This window comes from Myotis yumanensis, unplaced genomic scaffold (genome assembly GCF_028538775.1).
Source record: "Myotis yumanensis isolate MYYU_CA2020_CCGP unplaced genomic scaffold, mMyoYum1.0.hap1 SCAF_6, whole genome shotgun sequence".
In the NCBI taxonomy this organism is placed as follows: domain Eukaryota; kingdom Metazoa; phylum Chordata; class Mammalia; order Chiroptera; family Vespertilionidae; genus Myotis; species Myotis yumanensis.
Genome location: NW_027223757.1, coordinates 18868418 through 18890798, shown reverse-complemented (window position 1 = coordinate 18890798; position 22381 = coordinate 18868418). Strand labels below are relative to the sequence as shown.

General features: G+C 38.2%; 2 protein-coding genes across 2 annotated transcripts in view; one reads left to right on the top strand and one right to left on the bottom strand.

The window, feature by feature from the left end:
- Positions 1-21498, bottom strand: part of LAMA2 (laminin subunit alpha 2) — a 472106-nt gene extending 450608 nt beyond the window's left edge. Inside the window, exon 1 of the mRNA XM_070417672.1 lies at positions 21337-21498. Coding sequence (XP_070273773.1) covers positions 21337-21439 — 103 coding nt within the window. The 5' untranslated portion in view covers positions 21440-21498. The remainder of the gene's footprint in view (positions 1-21336) is intronic.
- Positions 2477-2802, top strand: LOC139013048 (large ribosomal subunit protein P1-like). The gene is made up of 2 exons (XM_070419232.1): positions 2477-2547; positions 2616-2802. Exons 1-2 carry the CDS (start codon positions 2477-2479, stop codon positions 2800-2802), a joined length of 258 nt encoding a protein of 85 aa, XP_070275333.1.
- Positions 21499-22381: the final 883 nt, after the last annotated feature.

Sequence of the window (22381 nt, the reverse complement as noted above, 5' to 3'; positions counted from 1 at the left end):
TTGATGGCATAATATTAGGTTGAACTATATGAAACTGCTGCTCACCATTTTTTAACCTGCAAACAGTTTTAAAAGGTTCAACTAATAGGTTTGCAGGAAATAGGATTTATTAGACTTTAGTAAGTGTGTGCTAGACAAATTAACAATTTGAAATACTTATGTGTTATGTTGTTTCCCATGTGACCAACACTGGCTGAATCTTAGACTATGAGGGCATCCTATTGTTGTAGGGAATCAGAGATTGGAGGCAGGGGAGGAAGAGAACAATGAATAAAGATATGAAACCTGTGGTTTCTGAACCCAAAAGGTTAGAATTCAGGTAAGAATCCATTAGGGTATTTGAAAGTAAATGGAATTTGCTCGCCGCTGAATTAGTTCCTCCACAATCCACCATCACCAACTCCTAGACTAGACCAGCCCCTGGACCAGTGATGACAAAAGAATTGGCAGAGGTGCGAAGGTCCCCTGAAGAATTCATAACACTGGAATATTATCCCTCTTACAAAGGAAATGTTGGGAGTAATAGAGAAACTAAATAAAATATAGACTAGGATGCCTGCTAGGTTTCTAGTTGGACAGTGGGCTGACAGTGCTTTTCTAAATATTTATTGGAGAAGAAGAGCTTGAAGAAAAGTAGAAGACAATAAATGTGTAAATTCTAACTTCCAACATTATTTTATTTATTTTTATTAATTCCGACCTCTCTTTAGGTAATTCAGTATTATGTAGGTTTTTATGATTAGAGAATTTTTTAATTTATTAAATTTTCAGATAAATGAAACTATTACTGCAGGGCAAATGTGTGTACATTTATTCAAGTAAGTTTACTCAGATTTTGAGCGTATGTTTCCAATATTTCTAACATCAAGTCCATGAGTTCTACTTTACTAAATTGAGTTGTAAATTTATAATAATAATACCAGTTTTTTAGTAAAACCATCAAGTTGGGGGAAATAATTACGTTCACTTCTTGCAAACCTTTCACTCAGCACAAAATGACAAAAGTAATATTTCTCTCACACCACATTGACCCACACCACCCTATAAAAATAAAGTTAAGAGAAAGGGAGTAAAGAGGAAAAATGAAGAAAAGTAAGATAAAAATAAAGGAAAACAGATATAGGGAGATACGATAAAAGAAAAAATAGTTGTAAGAAAATAAAATAATACTCAACATCGTATACAATCATTAAAGAAGTTGTGGTGGATTTAAAATTCCCTTTAGAATAAGTAATACTGAGTTCTTAACTTTATAACTAAATATTTTAATACATAAATCCTAAAGCAGGTCAGGGAAACCTCTTTCTCCACTGAGGTTAATAGTCCACATATAAAGCAAATAAAATTTATCCTATGTGGCATGGAAAATGAATAAAGTAGAAAGTAAGATTTTTAGAAAATGGCTTTTTAAAATTGGGAACATAGACCAAACTCTTAAGTAGCTAAGAAAAATAAGGTAATATAAATGGTTCTATATATACTTATAATTCTTCAAGATGCTCAATCAACATCTGGTGTTAAATAATACATTTTTTTGTCTTCGATTTTGCTTATATGTAGTTTTTAATTGCAATGAGAAAGTAATAAATATATAGTGCTTCTATTACCAGGCTTTTTTAAAGGGGGAGGGCTTCAGTTTCACATTCTATTTGTGGAGGGGGAGAAACAAGGAGAGGCACTGAGACATCATGAGATAGAGTAAATAAAATAAAATAAAAATCCAACCCAAAGAGAATGAGGAAAAGAAAGAACAAGAATAGGTGGCTTGAGATAAAGAAGGGGGAATAATAAACACAAATGTAAAGATAATTGGGGGAAGGGAACAGTCAAAACTCCTCATCTATCTTAAAACTAATGTTTTAGAGGTTCTACTTCCCCAAACTCCACCTTATCAGATCCTATCTTACCATTCGCATCATAACTTATCTACATCATTCCTATTAAAACAGAGAAAAAAATCCAGCTTTAAGACCAATGGATGTCCAACTTTATTTGACTGCTCAGATTTTTTAAAAATACGTTGGGTGGAAAGGCTATGAATCACCTCTAGCTCTAAGTCATGGGCTGACCTCAAAGCCACTGTTTATAGAACACAACAGCTTCTCCAAGTTGATGCCTCCGAGACTTCGCTATGTCCACACATTTGAGAAACCCCACCCTTCATGGGATCTTAAAGTTGTATGCAACCAGACTCTAACTTTAAAAGCAATCGGATAAAAGAAAAATAATTCACAAGGGGAGAAAGACTTGAAAGGCTAGTTATTTTATGGAAAGATTACTGGAGTGTTGAGGTTTTTCAGGTTTCTGCATTCAATTGCCATGCACAATTATAAGAGCATTGCATACTCACCCCTTTCCCTAGATGCCCCTAAGGTGCTCTGTCCTTCCAAAGAAGCTAAGGCTGCTTTGGGGTGAGGCCCTCACTTCACCTAGCAACTATCAGTGCTCCAGCAGCAGCCCAGCACTTGCCCACACCATGGCCTTGGTCTCGGAAGTCACCTGCATCTACTGGGCCCTTATCCTGCACGAAGATGAAGTGACCGTGACAGAGGATAAGATCAGAAGAAAGCAGCTGGGATAAGTATTGACCCTTTCTGGCCAGGCTTGTTTGCAAAGGCTCTGGCCAATGTCCATATTGGGAACCTCATCTACAATACGGAGGTTGGTGGACCTGCCCCAGCAGCTGGTGCTGCACCTGCAGGAGGTCCTGCCCCCTCCACCGCTGCTGCGCCAACTGAGAAGAAAGCAGAAGCAAAGAAAGAGGAATCTGATGATGACGTGGGCGTTGTTCTTTTTGACTAAACCTCTTGTAACACAGTCAATAAAAAGCGTAACTCTAAAAAAGTAAAATAAAAGATCATTGCATACTCCAATTCAAATGTAGTCATATAACTAGTGAGGTATTCACATATCAGAAACTCAGTGATTCAAATACCAATTGTTCGATTGCTAAAATCGGTATCTATACCTAGTGTTCTCTCTGATTATAACATTTACTCTAGAGTGCCTACAGTCTCAGTGAATGAGAACATAAATCAATAGAATTGGAGTCTTTCAAAAATTTGCCAAGGACTTTGAAATGTTTGGCCTCCATTCTCATATCCCCATTTAGCCAAACAGGCTCTTTGGTTACCCGGCTATTTTGCTGCCCAGCTAGGACCATGAACTCATTACTGACATTTTCCATGAGAAGAAAAACTATCATTACCAAGGATGAGGGATGGTGACAAACTAGCAGCAAATAATAATAGCACAATCATTAGATAATAAATAACAACAGCCAAAAAAGACATAATTAAGCATTAGATACACATGCAATCAAGTATTTCAATGAAAATTATATTTAATAACAGTGAGATATTATATTATACATCTTATTTTAGAAATAAAGAGTAAGCAAGTTGTCTCTCACCATACATATTTGATGGACTGTGGCCAAATGATTGAATTTACTTTACTTTCCCAAAAGGAACAATTATAGTTTTCACTGCAAATATCCAAATAAAGACTAAGGTTTTCTATTGTGGCCTCAGAGGTCCATTTTTTAAACTACAAATAACTGGCAGGCTATCCACTTGCATACACATCATTCCAAATTGCAATACAATTCTTGTCAGACAATGTATTTCACACTGTTTAAGTAATGTTCTGAGTGGAGTTCTATAAGATACTGCCAAGCTTACCTGCAGAGAAACACACTTCAGTAGTCCTCACAGAGCGTGAAGGCATTTATCATTATTCAAATATAGAAGAAAAGGTTCCGATGTCTTTGACACTATAACTGGCTTGTGGTAAACTGCTGTTAAGCAGTTCAGTGGGCTGTATTTATCCTGCACAATTAGAAGAGATCTCTTATGCCATTTCACACAATACTAAGGAAATCAGAATTGCTCTGGGTGGAATTCTTCCTTAGCTCTTACCCTTCACTCCCACGGCTTAACCACAGACTAATCTAAAAAACATATTAGCCATCAAAAGGGGGGAAATATGTGAGTGTGTAGGTATGTATGTTTGTATAGGGATAAGTTGTGTGTGTGTGTGTGTGTGTGTGTTTAAAGGAAAGCAGTATGTTTTTCCCATCATCTTTTGTCTTATTCATGTAAGTATCTAAGCAGAATGTTTATAAAATCTTTTGACAAAGGTAAATATGTTTCCCTGGATGGGTGGCTCCCTTGGTTGGAGCATCATCCCATACACCAAAAGGCTGAGGGTTCGATTCCCAATCACAGCACATTCCTAGGTTGCAGGATCAATCCCTGATTGCAGTGCATTGAGGAGGCAACCAATTAATGTTTCTCCTCTCCTCTCCTCTCCTCTCCTCTCCTCTCCTCTCCTCTCCTCTCCTCTCCTCTCCTCTCCTCTCCTCCTCTTCTCTCCTCTCCTCTCCTCTCCTCTCCTCTCTCTCTCATCAAAATCAATAAAAACAAAACCTCCAGTGAGGATTAAGAAAAAACGATAAATATAAGTTGCTTTTCAGCACTTGGTCAAATATTCACTACATAGCACTGGCACTCAGGCAATGTATTTCCAATTGCTTTTGGAATGTTTCATGTGAAGCAAAGTATTTCCAATTAGACCAACTATGTATTCTCCCATCTCAACCTTATCTCTGCTGCCTAATAGGTCTAGCAACAAACTGCTCCAAGTAGAGCTTTTCATCAGTGGGCATAGCTAATTGTTTTGTGTTCTGACTGTTGCTCAAACTCAGTAATGTACATTAGGTATAGAAACATTTGGCAGGAAAGTGCTTTTAGTGAAATTTAAACATTGAATAATTCCATATATTATGAATATTCTATTGCATTGACTAATTTGTAAAATGCTATACAATATGAATATTCTACCAAATTTAAGAACACATTTTAGATATTATAAATTAAAACATATTTTAATTTATATGAACATACATATTTAGGTTCAGTAGCAATGAACTCAAGAATGACTAACCCATGTTCCGTTATCAGCCTGTTTTAGAGAATTTGCTATCTTTACCTTATGGCTAAAGTAAAAGAATTATCTTAAGATTTTTCTATATGGAGATGCCCATAAAAACACTTTGTTATTTATATACTAAAGCAGTATATCTTTAAAATTAAAACAAATAAAATAAAAATAAAGTGAATTCTTCTTTAGAAGTGAACACAACTATTTCAAAATTATGAGATTGGACAGGCATGTTCAGGGTCCAGGAGCCATGCTGAATTGAAACAAGTATTACCTACATATATAATGGAGGATTACATCATTAAATTATACTGCGTAATTCATCACAAGGAGTATTTCTTTGTTGCTCATTTCACATTTTGTTTTCTATTTTCAACATTCACTTTTGTAATAAACATACATATATTCTCTAAAGTGCAATATCAAATGTACCTAAATGCTATTTAAGAGGCATTTGTCTCCCTAGGTACACCAGGAAGCCACAGAGCACAAGCATTGGTTTAAACTTAAAGTATCAAATTAACATAACATCCCCAAACATGTGGCTTTTGGGAGTTGTGACAGCTAAACAACTAAAGGAAACCTTGAGCCATATTGAGCTATTTTTAAAATAGAAATAAAATCCCTCCCCATGTTTCCGTCACTATTAGGGCCAGAAATTATCTTGGTTAACAACCTTGAGAAAAGAAAGGCTGAGGAAGTTAGCTTTCCTCTTGTAATGTTTTTCTCTTCCATTCCCCCACAATCCCTTTTTCATTTTTCTAATTTTGGTCTAATTTTGCCATATATTTGTACCCACAGCAGAAGAGAACATCTGCATTTAATGGTACTCACACTCACTATCAGAAGATCTCTAAGACAGCTATGATATTAAAAGCATATATAGTGTACATAACAGATAAATTTTCTCTTTTCTTGCACATAAACCTCAATTAAAAACTCATTTAATTTGGATTGACTATGTGCTGAAGTAATTCCAATTACCTAAAAATATGTGTATGCTTGGCATATTTTGACTATATTTTATTGCTAATAAGCACATCTAATCTGCTCTGAGAGCTTAACTGGGATGGCTTTATTACTGTCGTTATAAAATATCCTGTATACAATGCCCACAAATCAGATTCCAGATGTAGCATAGTAGCTTTAGTCACTATGTTGCAACAAGCCACAAGTACACAATTTTAAAAGAAATTTTAAAATTTTGCATTAAATACCTCTAGTTAATAATAGTAAGTAAAACCAAATTATTAGTGTTGCCAAACAACTAAAGTACAGGTATGGCTTAAGTTCATGTAGATGTTTTTTCCAATATGAAAAGTTATAACAGAAGCCTGTGCAGAGTAAAACTCTCTTTCCACATACAGACTGCCTATATTGATCACATTGTATATATGTATTACTTCATTCTATATTTATTCAACTGTAGGCCTGGAGCACAAAAATTTGTGCACTTGGGAGGGTCCCTCAGCCCGGCCTGTGCCCTCTCGCAGTCTGGAACCCCTCGGGGATGACCACCTGCTGGCTTAGGTCCGCTCCCCGAGGGATTGGGCCTAAGCTGGCAGTCAGACATCCCTCTGGCAGCCCAGGAGCCCTCGGGGGATGTCCACTTGCCAGCAGGGACCAGGCCTAAGCTGCAGTCGGACATCCTTAGCACTGCTGAGGCGGGAGAGGCTCCCACCACCACCACTGTACTGGCAGCCGGCAGCCCCCTGGTGGTCAGTGTGTGTCATAGTGACCAATCATTCCCAGTCGTTCTGCTGTTAGGGTCAATTTGCATATTACCCTTTTAATATAGGATAAAGGCCTGGTGCATGGGTGAGGGCCGGCTGGTTTGCCCTGAAGGGTGTTCCGGATCAGGGTGGGGATCCCACTGGGGTGCCTGGCCAGCCTGGGTGAGGAGCTGAGGGCCGTTTTCAGACTGGCCACACCCCCTTCAGGGTGGGGTCCCCGCTGGAGTGCCTGGCCAGCCTGGGTGAGGGGCTGAGGGCCGTTTTCAGGCTGGCGACACCCCCTTCAGGGAGGGGGTCCTGCTGGGTTCCTGGCCAGCCTGGGTGAGTGGCTGATGGCTGTTTGCAGGCTGGCCACAACCTCTTCAGGGTAGGGGTCCCTACTGGGGTGCCTGGCCAGCCTGGGTGAGGGGCTGATGGCTGTTTGCAGGCTGGCCAAGCCCCCCAGTGGGGACCCTCACCCCAGGAGGGTGTGGCCAGCCTGGGTGAGGGGCTGAGGGCTGTTTGCAGGTTGGGCACAGCCCCTTCAGGGTGGGTGTCCCCGCTGGGGTGCCTGGCCAGCCTGGGTGAGGGGCTGAGGGCTGTTTGCAGGTTGGGCACAGCCCCTTCAGGGTGGGTGTCCCCGCTGGGGTGCCTGGCCAGCCTGGGTGAGGGACTGATGGCTGTTTGCAGGTTGGCCACAGCCCCTTCAGGGTGGGGGTCCCCGCTATACCCTCAATTTGCATTTTCTCTTTTATTAGATTAGATTCTTGCACACAAAAAATGTCTTGCTCATTTTTGCAAGTACAGTATAGAAAACCCTTTCTTACTCATAGTATGTATTCAACACATTCTTGTCTAGTGAATAAATTGAGATTTTTCTTTCCCCATTATTATTATGTTTGCTTTACCCATGATGATAATACTATAATAGAACAATTCTCTAACAAGTGACTAAAAACCTGCTCTAAAAGTTGAACAGTCTATTTCTTCTGTTTTGTATGCATATGTAGAATTTTAATAGAAAAATTTGCCAGAAAGCTTCTTAGTAGGGGCGTACAGGAGGCAGATGATCAATGATTCTCTCTCATCATTGATATTTCTATCTCTCTCTCTCTCCCTTTTCCTTTCTCTCTGAAATCAATAAAAAAAATATATTTTTAAAATCATCCCATATAAAACAAGCTTTTTATTTTATTTTTTTTACTTCTCTAAAAGACACACACAGAAAAAAGAAGGATTAGAGAGAAAAATGACTAATTATATCATCATTGTTTATCCCAAAAGTTAGCTTACCAAAATATTATGTTGCTAGAAGTAATCACTAGATTAAGATCATATGATGCCTTTGTTTTGTGAAAGTAAAATGAAACAATCACTTTGGAAAAAAATTTTTCCCATTTATTATACTATTACATGGATAGTATTTTCCATACAATCCAGAAATTCCACTCCTAGATAAATATGAGAAATGAAAACATATCCATAGAAAGACTTGTACATGACTTTTATATGGCAAATTTATTCATAATAGCTAAAAACTGGGAACTGTCTGAATGTCATCAACAGGTGTTAATTTAAAAACTGAGATACATTCATAGGTTTGAAACTCTTGACAATTAGAAGGAGCAAAAGATAGATAAACACAAAAACAAGAATGGTTTCTGAAAACATTAGGCTGTGCGAAAGAGGGCAGAAACTAAAAAGTGCCAAGTACATAGTTGGTGATTCGTATAAAGGAATTTCTAGGACAGATGAAACTAATCAGGTCAGGGGTGGGGCGTGAAAAGAGACTGCAAAGAACAAGGGGGGAGACTTTCTGGGAAAGTGGAAATGTTTTTTTTTCTTGATTGGGGTGGTACTTACAGGAGTATAGACATTTGTTAAATGTCATCTAGATGTATACATATATGTTGATTTTATTGTATGTAAGTTATAATTCAAAAAAGTTGTTTTTAAAAAAAGAGACTTTGCCTATATGACATGCTGTAAATATCTTACAGTCCAGGAGGAGCCTCGCTTCCTCAGCTATAGAATGGCAGCCACAACAACACCAGACCTCAGGGGTCTCAGGAATAGTGGAAACAAAATGAATAAATGTCTCACATAGACTGGGTACCCCTTTTGTGATAGAACACAAAATCAGTTAAAGCTGTGAATGCTAAATGAAAATGAGAGGTTTAAATTCAACATACAAACTATATTTTCCAAAGGAATCTTATTACACACATCTACATAAACGTGTGTAACCTAGAGAATGATCAAAGTACAGATCGGAGAACAATGGCAGTTTAATTGCAAGACATCAGTTAGGCCAGGGCTCTAAATAATGGTTAACATAAAGGTTGATTTTGGAAATAAGAGTTGTTCTACAGGAAACTATGACCCAGAATATAGTGTATAGTCTAAAGCAGTGATTTTCAAACTTTTTCACCTCATGGCACACACAAATCGATTACTGAAATTTTGTGGCACAACAAAAATTATATGCTATATTTTGCCAATCTGACAATAACAAGGTTGAATTTTGTTTTTTGGGTTTTTTTTTTAAATATATTTTATTGATTTTTTACAGAGAGGAAGGGAGAAAGATAGAGAGTTAGAAACATCGATGAGAGAGAAACATCAAATCAGCTGCCTCCTGCACATCTCCTACTGGGGATGTGCCCGCAACCCAGGTACATGCCCTTGACCGGAATCGAACCCGGGACCTTTCAGTCCGAAGGCCGACGCCCTATCCACTGAGCCAAACCGGTTTCGGCACAAGGTTGAATTTTGATTCATTCACACCAGACTGCTATTGTTGTGTTGGCTGTTGTTATTTATTTATTTATTTTTGCTTGAAAATCTAAGAGAGAAGAGGTCAGTGCCCCTGATTAAATAGTCAGATATTGCACTCTTTAGAAATTCTGTGGCACACCAGTGTTTTGTAGCACACAGGTTGAAAATCGCTGGGCTAGAGAGATTTTGGAAGTTATCTGGTTTCTAGGACTTTATATCATTACTCAGAAGACAACTTGTCAACCAATTTCCAACTAAATTATAAAACAATTTATTGTTTCATTTAGCTGATGAATTCCTTCATTAATTAAAATTTGCATATAAGCAAAAGAAAGACATACACATCTTTTGGAAAGCGACATTATTCTGTTAACTCCCACACATACACAAGAAAGCTAATCTTACACAGCTGTCTTTTTCTTCAACTAAATTAACAATGCTTATTGTATTCTGCCTTCCAGATGCTGAACAACATGTTTCATGTTAATATGCCTCGGTCCTGACCTGGCAATAATGCTAAGGAACTTAGCAGGAAATCTAGCCTCCAGATACTCTTATCTTGGGACATAGAAACAAACAAAAATTATGCTCCATCTAAATTACTTTATTGTTGAATTAAAAATGCTTATTAAAACTGCTGTGAAGGGCATTTCTTTCTTTTTATTTTTATTGTTGACACTATTACAGATGTCCCCATTCCCCCATCCCTCTGGCCATCACCACACTATTGTCTGTGTATATGGGCTTTATGCATATATATTCTTTTTTAATCTCTTCACCTTCTTTCATCCAGTCCTCCCTACACGCCTTCCTTCTAACAGTTGTCAGCCTATTCCATGTATCCATGCCTCTTTTTCTATTTTGTTTGTCAGTTTATTTTGTACATTAGATTCCCCATATAAGGGACATATGATATACGTCTTTCTCTGACTAGCTTATTTCACTTAGCATAATAATCACCAGGTCCATCCAGGCTGTCCCAAAAGGTAAGTGCTGCTTCTTTTTTATGGCCATGTAGTATTCCATTGTATAAATGTACCAATCTTTTTTATCCAATCATCTACTGATGGGCACTTGGGCTGTCTCCAGATTTGGGCTATTGTAAATAATGCTGCTATGAACATATGGGTGCATACATTCTTTCTAATTGGTGTTTCAGGATTCTTAGGATATATTTCCAGAAGTGGGATTGTTGAGTCAAAAGGCAGTTTCATTTTAAATTTTTTGAGGAAGCTCCACCCTGTTTTCCACAGTGGCTGCACCAATCTTCATTCCCACCAACAATGCACCAGGGTTCCCTTTTCTCCACATCCTTGCCAGCACTTGTTTGTTCATTTATTGACAGTAGCCTTTCTGGAAGGTCTGAGGTGATATCTTGTTGTGGTTTTAATTTACATCTCTCTGATGATTAGTGACATTGAGCATTTTTTCATGTCTATTGGCTATCTATCTGTATGTCCTCTTTGGAGAAGTGTCTATTCCGGCCCTTTGCCCATTTTTGAATTGGATTGTTTTACTTCCTGGTGTTGAGCTGCTTAAGTTCTTTATATATTTTGGAAATTAACCCTTTATCAGATGTATCATTGCCAAATATGTTCTCCCTTACAGTGGGTTCCCCTTTCATTTTGTTGATGGTTTCTTTTGCTGTGCAGGAGTTTTTTAGTTTGATGTAGTCCCATTATTTTCACTCTTTAAAAGAGAAAGGTGTCCTAAGCACTATTTAAAATAATTTTCTACAAGAGCTTCACAATAAAGTATAGAATAAAAGAAAGTTGTAAGAGAAAGCTACAATTACAGCTTAAGGTCCACAAAGGCTTTATATAAAGACATAGAGAAAACTCACAAAAACATATTTATAATCCTTAAGTTTTCCCTTATTTTTATCCAAACTATTGGATAAAATACATTGAGATATATTTTCAAATGATATCAGGGAGGGAAAAAGCCACCATGAAATCAAGCAATGGAGTTTAACAAAACTCTCCTACACAACCATGTAAATCAATAGTACTTTCTCTAGAATAGAATTAAAGGCACACATAATGCATTATAATGCAGAATATACCAAGACACTAAGATCTGTAAATGTCAACAATTCTGTAACCCACTTATAATGGAGTCGGATATAATGAAATTCCATTTATAGTGAAGTATAATGGAAGTTTAAAATTACATCAATGGAATGTAATGCACAAAATATAATTCCAGTAATGGTGAATGTCTTATTAGAAAGAAATCTGGTGAAACGATGATTTCATTGTAAGTCTCCCAGATTCGTCAAAGGGAGTATTCAAAATAACATCAGATTTTAACAACAATACTTGAATAACTGGATTATAATAAATTCCATTTTTAGTCCCTAATATATAAAAGCATATAAAATCTAAGTAAAAATTGAAAATAGATGTGCTATTAATGTAAAACAACACAGCATGCAAATTCTAAGTTGTGTCTGGTCGTATTTATGAGTAGAATAGAAAATTAATTAAACACTTCAATTAAGTGGAGAAAGAAGTAAGAATTAACTGAAACACACTAAAAAAAATAAATGGACGTTTCCCTCTGGAGAACATGAAAAATCATCATTTTTTACTAAATCAAAAACCATGTTACATCACCTACAGATTCAAATTTCAACTATTATAACCCTACCATCCCTAAATATTGTTATAATACTGTGATTTTCATATTAGCTTTCTCCTTTTCTAAAGAAAAATTGCTACTTTCAATATTAGAGAGAATTTATGTAGAACTAGAATGCATGTCTGGGTTTAGACAATCTGAGATTCTATTTTATCACTTCCTATTTTTATCAGGTAAGCGACTCAGGGGATACCCCTTACTCCAACTGCAGGGATATCCTGTACTGCTTCATGCCAAAAAAAAAAAAAAGAAAAGCTTTGCACAGAGGAATGGAAATGGTGGTAAAGGCAATAAAACTTCCTAGATGCCAGATGTTACACAAATGTAAAACATATGATATAGCAGCATGGTGAAAAAAAGAGGCTGTAATTTAGACTATCAGATAGGATTTGATTTTCTCTCTCCATAAAAATCAAGATAACCAAGTGATGTAGTAACTTAAATTTAGACACTTAGTTTATAGGCTCTGCTCTAAAAGTTATATTAGCTACTCAGCAAACAGAATTTTTTAAGTGTTTGACATTAATTCCCAGTTTTAGTAGAATATTTAACTTGTAGTATTTAATTTGCTAGCATGCTAATAATTCCATAGTTGAATGTAAAGTTTCTTTATTATTTGATCCATATTGTCTTTTCAATCACTTTACTTTTCTATCTATGAAGAATACCCATCAAGGGAATAAGAATTAAAGTGTCACGCCATGTTTCTATTCCCTTTAAATAAATTCCCAATTGAAAATGTTGCAATGGCCTCTTAATTTCCCACAGAATTCAATCACTAGGTGCTTCAATTGGTATTTAAAAAATAAAAATAATTTCAGCACAAATACCACCTCTCCCACACTCTCAACATATAAAGGCATAAATCCAGGAAGAAAAAAATAAGAAAAAAAACCATCAAGAACATGATATGATGAAGGGTTACACTCAACATAATGATCTGAGGGGCAGAGGTGACAGACATGATCAGATATAGGGTTCATCACTGAGCACATGGAGGAAATGAGCTTTTAACTCCATTTTAAATGTAGAAGAGCAGGTATGGTGTGCAAACGTAGGGTGTGCCAAGGAAAGAGGAAAGTTTTGTGATGGTTCAAAAAACTTAGTAAAGGCATGGAGGGAGGGAACTGTCTTCACAAAAAGTGAGTGAAAACAGATTAATTTGGAAAAAGTAAAATGGGAATCCTTTCCAAGTTATAAGCTTGAAAAGTATGGAGGCCTGGGAAGGAAACTGGTGGGGAGTCTTGAATATTAGCTTCTATGATATATTTTAAATGACAGCTGGTGGTCTCCTAGAAACATCCCTTATACTTAAACATTTAGTGAGAACATCATGTTTTAGCATTCCAAGATTTTATACCTTTTCTTCATGTCCTGGCTAATTCTATCTTTGGTCTTCTTTTTTTGTACGTGAGTAGAGATTTTAACTGCCTGCATTGGGTAGCATCATGCTCTTAACTTTGTCCATAATTTTCAACACTTAAAAGTATGTGTCTTTTCCTAAAAGTTAGCTCTCCTCTTTCTGTTATTATATCATTCACTATTTAGTGTGCATACTCTATATGCCAGGATGGCGGGGGGGGGGGGGGGGGGGGGGGGCTATGCAATGTTCTTCACCTAAATTTTTTAAAAATAATAGAATTTAGTCAGGCCAAAATTGCATTACCTTACTCCAAAGGTTACTGAAAGACTTACAGTTATCTTTAAAGAAGTCATAAAAATTGAAACAGAGCACAGATTAAGTTCTGATTATAAAAATAGATAACGTTTCAAAGTTTATTTCATAAAAGAAGTAATCAGATTAACACATCATTGTGTCATTTTCAACATAGTATCTAAACTTTAGCTCTGATAATGAAATGAACAATAAGAAAGAGAATAGCAACAAACATACATATTCATATGGGGTTATGAATAATTTATTTTTGTTTTAATGTGCACATTTGTTTAAATTTCTCAAAGAAACCTATGGCATTTTCCTAAGAACAGTGGGGAAATATAAAAGGATATGTAGCAGTTCCTTGAGTTGTTTTCAGATACTGATGATCTTTTATTTGTGGAATATAATTGAGATACCAAAAGTAAATTTTTTTTAAAAAGAAAGAAAAGAAAGGTTTTACAAAGATGCAACTGAGCTTTCCAATGATAAGATAGTTGAGGTAGAATACTCTACAATGCAATTACTGAAATATGCTCAATGAATGGGAGGTTTGGGCCAGGAGATAAATCTAAAATAACCCTACATTTGGTCTATTGGTCTAGTCCAGTGGTCGGCAAACTCATTAGTCAACAGAGCCAAATATCAACAGTACAACGATTGAAATTTCTTTTGAGAGCCAAATTTTTTAAACTTAAACTATATAGGTAGTTACACTGTTATTAACTGAATTAGGGTACTCCTAAGGCTTAGGAAGAGCCACACTCAAGGGGCCATAGAGCCGCATGTGGCTCGAGAGCCACAGTTTGCTGACCACGGGCTAGTCCAATGGATTAGAGTCTGCTTGAAAAAATAAATGTTAAATAGTATTTTATTCATTCATTAACTCTGCTCAACACTCTCCAATACCACCCATCTATCTCCCTCAGACTGAAAGGCAAAATCTTTACAATGACCCAGCTCTTCCCCTTCTCCCACCGTTATTTCTCTGACCTTCCAACTTTATGTCAGCTTTAGACTGTATAAGCCTGTTCTCCATGTGAGAGTACTTATCTTCCACCTGCTATCTGTGTGAATCACTCCCACATCACCTTCAAGTGTTTGCTCAAATGTGACCTTCTCAATGAGGTCAACCGTTATCACTCTATTGAAAATAGCAGCCAACCTCCCTCTACCATTAGAACTCCTGACTCTTCATTCCTGCTATACTTAATTGTCCAGGAATCCCATGGCCCACTACATTCTATGGAATATAGGTATTAGTTACATTACTGATTCATTATAGATTCATCATATTTTCTATATCCTTAACTAGAATATAAACTCCACAAGAGCAGGGATTTTTTTTTTTTTTGGTCTGTTTTACTCACTGAACACATTCATCCATTAACCACATTTCAATACACATAGGCCCAACCCCACCAATTTCCTGCACAAATTCTGACCTTTGAACTGAATCTTACTAATTGGTTTAGCCCAGAATTAGCATCCTTTCTGTCTGCCTGGTATATACTGAGCCTGGAATGAGTCTTGAGAATCAATCAAGTTCTGTCTTTCTCTAATCTCTACCTTGTCTTCTCATTCACTACAACTGGGCTTCTACCTAAGTTCCTGATTAACTACCCAGTTCAAAGTTGTGATTGTACACAAATCCTAAACCTCAATCTTCTGTTTTACAAGCTAAATAATTTGGGCACTGACAACACTTTCTCATTTTGTTCACAGTTTCCAACTGCTAAATAAGGACCTTTGCAAACCAGACAGATGACCTGAAGTTGTCATTCTTTTTATTATTATTATTATTATTATTATTATTGTTATTATTATTACCCTGCTTGGAAACTCTTCCAGCCATGCTACACCCACATGGTACAGTCCTACTGGAGAGTTATGTTGACTAGAAACAACCTTGCATTCCATACATCCTTTGGACTCTGTAATTTAGACAGCTAGCCACCCCATTGATCATGCCATGTATGTATAGGCTAGGTTAAAGTTAATTTTCCTTATTCTGGAGACCACTAGGTCCCAATTCCTCCTGTTCCATTGTGGTCTAAAATTGTGACCCCATAACTGTAAAGCAGATTATGAAAGGAGATGTGAGATATCATATAAAGTTCAAGTGAATTTTTTCTTATAGTTCACTGCCAAATCTATTTGAATCAAAAGAAAGCACAGTGATTTAGTCTTTGAGGTCCAAGTAGAAATGTCTAGCACATTAGTCATTGTGAATGAATAATCACTATTTAATAAACGTCTGAAAAAAATCACAATTATCTGCTTTATATAAAGAGACTGAGAAAATACTGCAAAGTAAAATCTAGCAAAAAGTAAACTTTTTTGAGTCATACCTTTTGCAATACAGTTGAAAGTTATAAGAATTACAAATCCTACTCCTATTTAACTAAATCCCTCCTATAAAATATAGACTCATGCCTTCTTATAGCACAATACCTAGGAATAACTCTTGGGATACCTATTTGAGTTTTTACGTAATTATATATAAAGTAGGTAAACATTGTAGTTATTAGTGTAGGTGACAATTATCCCATATTTTAGGAGCTATGGCAACTGAAGTGAAGTACAGAATAATTGGTAGAGCATGTACATAATCCCTAACAACTCTTGAGTTCATTACTTTGCATGAAATACTAGCATAGAAAAGTTCTAGAAATAAGATATAGCAGCAATTTGTATACACTGATGTGTAAGAATAAATATAATATAAAAGATGTCATTTAAAAAGTTCTACCACACCTATAACATTTTAGTCAAGGTTGAAAGTTTTTATTCTCAGCCATACATTTATATGTTATGAATAATTTTAACTACACTATTAGATCAGCGTGTAGTGAACAAGTCAACAAGTTACACATGAAGCAAAGGAAGATACCAAAAAAAATTCATTTCAGGTTCACAGCCACAATAAAATTCCTGAAATGTTCTCAGGTAACTTATAAAGTGTTTTCACATTTTATAGCACAGGATGTTTTAGAACTGCAATTATGGTGAAGTGGAAATTCCACATTAAATTTTGAGCATGTGTGCCAAAATTATGTGAAGATTGTCTCAAATATGTCTCTATTTTAAATCCCAAAAGGCATCTAAAAACACACTTATATACATTTATTATTTTCTTAACATTTTTAAAAATTCAGAAGTTTAAATGCAAGTTTGAACTCCAAAAAATAATAGAATGCAATCCTAGAATATTGGACTTGGAAAAAGACTGGAGACTTGATGACTTCTCTGTGGAGGCATTTCATACCAAATCACCCCTGTATCTCTACCCACTGTGTGGACACTTCCAGAAGCTAGGTGCTCCAACTCAACCCAGCTATTTCTGAACCGCTCAGAATGGGGAGAGGAAGCACGTTTCCTCCCATGGTATTGAACTCAGACATTCCTCTTAGCCATATACTTCTATCTGAGTTCAGGCTTTAGGAAAGGCATTTAGCCTCTTTTCCAGATAACCATCTTTTCTAAACTCTGAGAATATCTGTTATGATTTCCTAAGTCTTTCTCTAAACTTACAGATCTTCTTAGAATAGCCCTCCTCTAACAATATTTTCAGACCCCTAACTAAGTGTGCTCCACCTCATCTGAATTTACATCCATTTGTCAACGAAGCACTTGTTGTGTTTTAACAACCAATGAATAATCAGTATGTAATAAAAACCCATCTGCTTCTATGAGTTTTTAATAAAAGTCAGTTAACATTCCACCAAGTCACACTATTCACATTTAACTTACTGCAATTCAGACTTGTCTTTCCTATTCCTGTCTTTGTGTCATTCCTATCTATATATAAATATAAAATCCTAATATGTAAATAGATCGAAAGGTAGAACAACCGGACAACCGAACAACTGGTCGCTATGATGTGTGCTGACCACCAGGGGGCATCCATGGGACATGGTGGGCATCAGCCGCGGAGGGATGGTGGAGCAGGTGAGTGGGGGTGCCAGACCAAGGCGGGGTGCTGTTCACTGTCATTGGTGCAGGCCTCTGGTGCTTACTGAAAATTCTTTGCTCCTGCTCACTGCGGTCCCACCTGGCACTTGCACCCACAGCCAGCGCCAGAGCCACCACTCGCACCCACTGCTGGTGCCTGTTGCTAGCCCCAATCACCCCTGAGGGCTTCTCCACCTCCCTCTGCTCCTGAGGGGCGGTCAGGGCAGCAGCTACCGCTTGCACCTGCTGATGGCATTGGCCCTGCTCACACCTGCTGCTGGTGCCAGCCCCAATCATTCTGTGCTGTCAGCACGTGGGAGCAGGGCTGCTGGTAGGGGCGTGGAGGATGGGCTGAGACCTGCCCCTGTGCCCACCACAGCCTCGTGGCCCACAGTTCCTTTCAATGTGCACAAGTTCGTGCACTGGGCCCCTAGTATATTTATACAAAGGAAACAACAAATTTACAGAATAGGGCATATGAAATTATTTAACATCTAGATACAAATAATAAAACCAAGTTCAGGATGTCCCGTTCATGGTCTATGCTACAGAGTCCTTTGAAGTTCCTAAATCTGTTTTTACCAGCTTAGCTACCCAAATCAATTTTGGACCACCTGCAGTTCTGATAAGCTTGGATTTTATGCTTTCCATCAAGCCATTACCAAGTCAAATGAACATAAGGAAACCTCTCTCACACTTCTAGAGACTTCTTCACAGATTAACCTTGATCCACTCTGCAATATTCTTTGGTAGCCACTTGTAATCAGTTGCGATTTACCTACCATCACATTGCCATTTCCACATACTATTCACATCAATGTCAGGGAACGAGTATATGTACTGCCTTACTGAATTGCAAAACCATTTTGACCATCATTCTCCTATTTTGTCAATCTTAAATCTAGTTAAAGGGTTTCTTTTGAATATCATTCTTTCTGAATCAATGTTTTTCATACTACAATTCTAGATACTATAGAAACTACACAAGATTTAAAAAACAAATAAAATATCGGGTAAGGTTCTAACTCAACTCAACACTTAAAAACGATTACTTCATGTCAACATTCTTAATAAATTGGCACTGTACTAAGAGAGAAAACGGAACTCATTCCAAATAATTAGTGCCTCGCCAGGAAGGCCAGATAACCAAGAAAATACTTGTATTGAACTCATATCCAGTGATCTTTACTGAGAGCTTGATTCAGCCTATAACATTGGAAAGGATACAGGCCTCAAAAAATAAATGGAAAGAAATCCTGGTACCATAAAAAGAGAATTTTAGCATAAACAAAACTAAGTTACTGCAGTTGTTAAAAATTAGGTTATTGTCAATTGCATCAGCTTAAGTCACAGCTCCTCCAAGACTCAGGTTTGTCCAGTAAGAATAACTATAGCTGAAGGTTAAATAAGCTCATGTATGTAAGGCATTTTTACATCATAAAGCACGATACAAATTTAAGACATTATGAAATATATTTTACATATACTTTTAATATTAGCAGATTTCAAGCATTTATCCTTGAACAAATCCTAAAAATACTCTAAAGGAGCTATAAAATACACAACATATTCTAGAATGTAGAATATAGCAGTCCCTAGTACACTCAATGCTACCATAGCTATTTTGCATAGAATCTCTTACGTATATAGTGCCCAAGTTTTCTCTGAACAGAATGGCATTATAAACGCTCCCTTCTGTATCCATCTCAACCTGTACCTAGTCCTAGACCATAGAAATCACAGTTAATTTTGTCTGATGACAGAGAGAAAAAGAGAGAGAGAGGTGGGAGGGACGGGGTAAAGAGGGATGGAGGGAGGGAAGAAGAGGGAGGGAGAAAGGAAAGAAGAATGAAAGGGATGAGGAAGGGGGAGAGGAGAGGGAAAAAGAGTGGGGAGAAAATAAGAAAGGGGAGAGGAACAAGCTAGAGCAGCGGTTCTCAACCTGTGGGTCACGACCCCTTTGGGGGTCGAACGGCCCTTTCACAGGGGTCGCCTAAGACCATCGGAAAACACATATATAATTACATATTGTTTTGGGATTAATCACTATGCTTTAATTATGTTCAATTTGTGACAATGAAATTGGGGGTCACCACAACATGAGGAACTGTATTAAAGGGTTGCGGCATTAGGAAGGTTGAGAACCACTGAGCTAGAGGAAATCCTCATGAACCCACTTGGTCCCTGCTCTGCATGCTTTGAGCTTCTGCCCCACTGTAGTAAAAAGAATGACTAGTACTCCTGGCCTCTCTTCACTCCCAGCTGCCTAACAGTAGTAAGTATTGTGTATTATTAAAATATATCATATAACTGAGCAAGATAATACTTAAAAGTCATGTGTTTATAAATCATTGTCATCGAGATATTCTCAAAATCACTCTCATGCATTCTATTAATTAAGCCACGCTGACCTCATTTTACCTCTCAGAGAAGGAAATGCAAAAATAGAAGGGAAAAAAAATCATATAGTGAACTTAGGTCATTTTTATTCTCGGCATTTTAATCAAGGAGTTATTATTGTAGCAAGGAGCTTAGGGTATTTTTTATTCCTTTTTAAATAAAATAGCACTGCTAGAAATACTATATTATCAGAGGAAAAACTGTCAGAACTATTAGACATATCTTCATTACAGTTAACTAAAAGAGGAAACAGTACATTTCAAAATTTTGGCAGATTCAGCCTCATCAAAATTTTCAAAAGCTGCTAACCTCCAGCTTTTGGACATCTGGGTAAATATTTTGACATCTGAAACCAAACCTTCAATTTTTCTTAATTATTTTACTTTGATGCATGGTTTCCAACTTACAGAAATGTTTGCTGAAATAATGTACTATAAATCGTTTTAAAATACTGCATATGTGCTTCTTTTAAAATTCATGATCATAAAGTAACTCTTCAAAGTCTCCCCAGAGTTTCAGAAATGATATGCATATAAACATTAAGGCTCTCTGAAGAGAATAATTTGAGTTGCATTAAAATACAACTGTTTTCCAAAGCCCCCTGAAGTATATATGCCTGGCCACTATGGTCTTAATTAATACGGGTGACATAGCAATCCCGTCTGTATTTTAAGCAAGGAGAAATTTCACTATATAATAAGTTACCTGAGATAGGATGTGGGTAAAGAAAATATGAGGCTGGAGACGCCATTGCCATGAAAGAAAAAAATCCATACACTTCACTACTTTACAAGCCCTGTTCAAATAGTTACAAAGTCCCTTAAAAAAAAAAAAGAAAGTGTCAGCTGCCTTCCATAAAGTTCCAAGATGAACCACTGCTCGAGAAACCTTTCTCTGCAGGGAAAGAATCTGATTTGAAGACACTTTTTCAATTGGTTAAAAGTTTGCCTCTTGGAGAGATTTTGGGAATCAATTTGCAGGATGTCTAGTGCTGGCAAGTTCTCTCAGAAACGAAGGAACAATGAACAGCCCGTCCTGCTCTTTGCGGGGGAGACAGGCAAACCCCTCCACCCAACTCCGGGAGTGGAAAGGGAACTCGCCCCAAACTTAGCCCCTCTCGCCCCAGAGCGCACTCTCCGGGGGGCAGAGGGAGAAGGCGGCCCCGGGCCAGCAACTGTCTGAGACCGGTGAGGAGCCCTGGCCCGGCCCGACAAAGGATGGAACCCACAGCCCGTGCCTCGACTGTACCTCTTTGCTGATGCGCCTGTGGCAACTGCCGCCGCTGCGCCTGGCCGCCCCCGAGGCCCCCGCTGAGCAGCAGGACCAGGAGGACCCCGGCGGCTGCTGGCATCGCGGTGACCCCGAGCGGATCCACTTCTCAGGAGCCGGAGGAGTCCCTGCCGCTCGGTCCCCTGCCCTGGCGTGTGAGCCGAGTGAGCTGCAGCTGCCGGGGAGAGGAGGAGACGGCCCCCGCTGGCTCCGGCCCAGCCCCGGCGCGGAGGGTGGGGGGAGAAAGAGGACACTCCCCACGCTCCCCCTGCGCGCGCCCTCGCTCCGCAGACGGCCAGGCACAGGCCCTTAAAGGGTCCCCGGTGAAAAGGTCTGTCCTACAGCGGTCTTGCCCTCTGAGGAGGGATCCTTCCCTGCTGGCTCTGCTAGCTGAACTTCTGGGGTAAAGAAAGGCATGGATGTGGAAGTACTTGGTGATCTGTGAGATCCCTGTGCATGGAAAGCGTGCTTTGTGGGGAGTCTGCACAGCTAGGAACTTGACCGAGGCCGGGCAGATGTGGCTCCTGAGAAAGGCCTGGCCAAGCTGTGTGCAGGCACTCTGCGTCCAGGTGACAAAGCCCAGATGGCATCTTACTTGAGGGCGGAAGGTAGTCCCTGGTTTCCTGCAAATGAGGCCAGGGGACTACTGCTTTGCAGAATGCTGGCCAGCCTCAGAGCAAAGAGGGGACAAAATGGAGTAAGTCCCCTTGCTCCACCTCAATGCTCAAGACCAATAGACAGGTTAAAGTGAAGGTGCTCAGCTCAATCACCGGGTATTTAAAGAAAATAAAAAGGCCTTTACAGGTGTTTCCTTTCAGACTCAAACTTTTCTCTCTTCCAATCCCGATTTCTTCCCTTTAGTCAATATAATTTTTGCAAGTAGCTTTTGTCACTCCAGGTGCAGGTGACACTCCTTCCTAGTTGTTTGTTCGTTTGTTTGTTATGTCTGTGATTCGCAGAGGGTTTGAAAATGTGCCTTACTGGGTTTTTATGAGACTTGCAGGCTGTCTTTTTGGTTTCCTCC

Coding starts and splice junctions, on each gene's coding strand:
- LOC139013048 (XM_070419232.1), top strand. CDS start 2,477: ATGGCCTTGGTCTCGGAAGTCACCTGCATCTACTGGGCCCTTATCCTG. Junction 2,548..2,615: donor GAAGATGAAGTGACCGTGAC/AGAGGATAAGAT, acceptor CTTGTTTGCAAA/GGCTCTGGCCAATGTCCATA.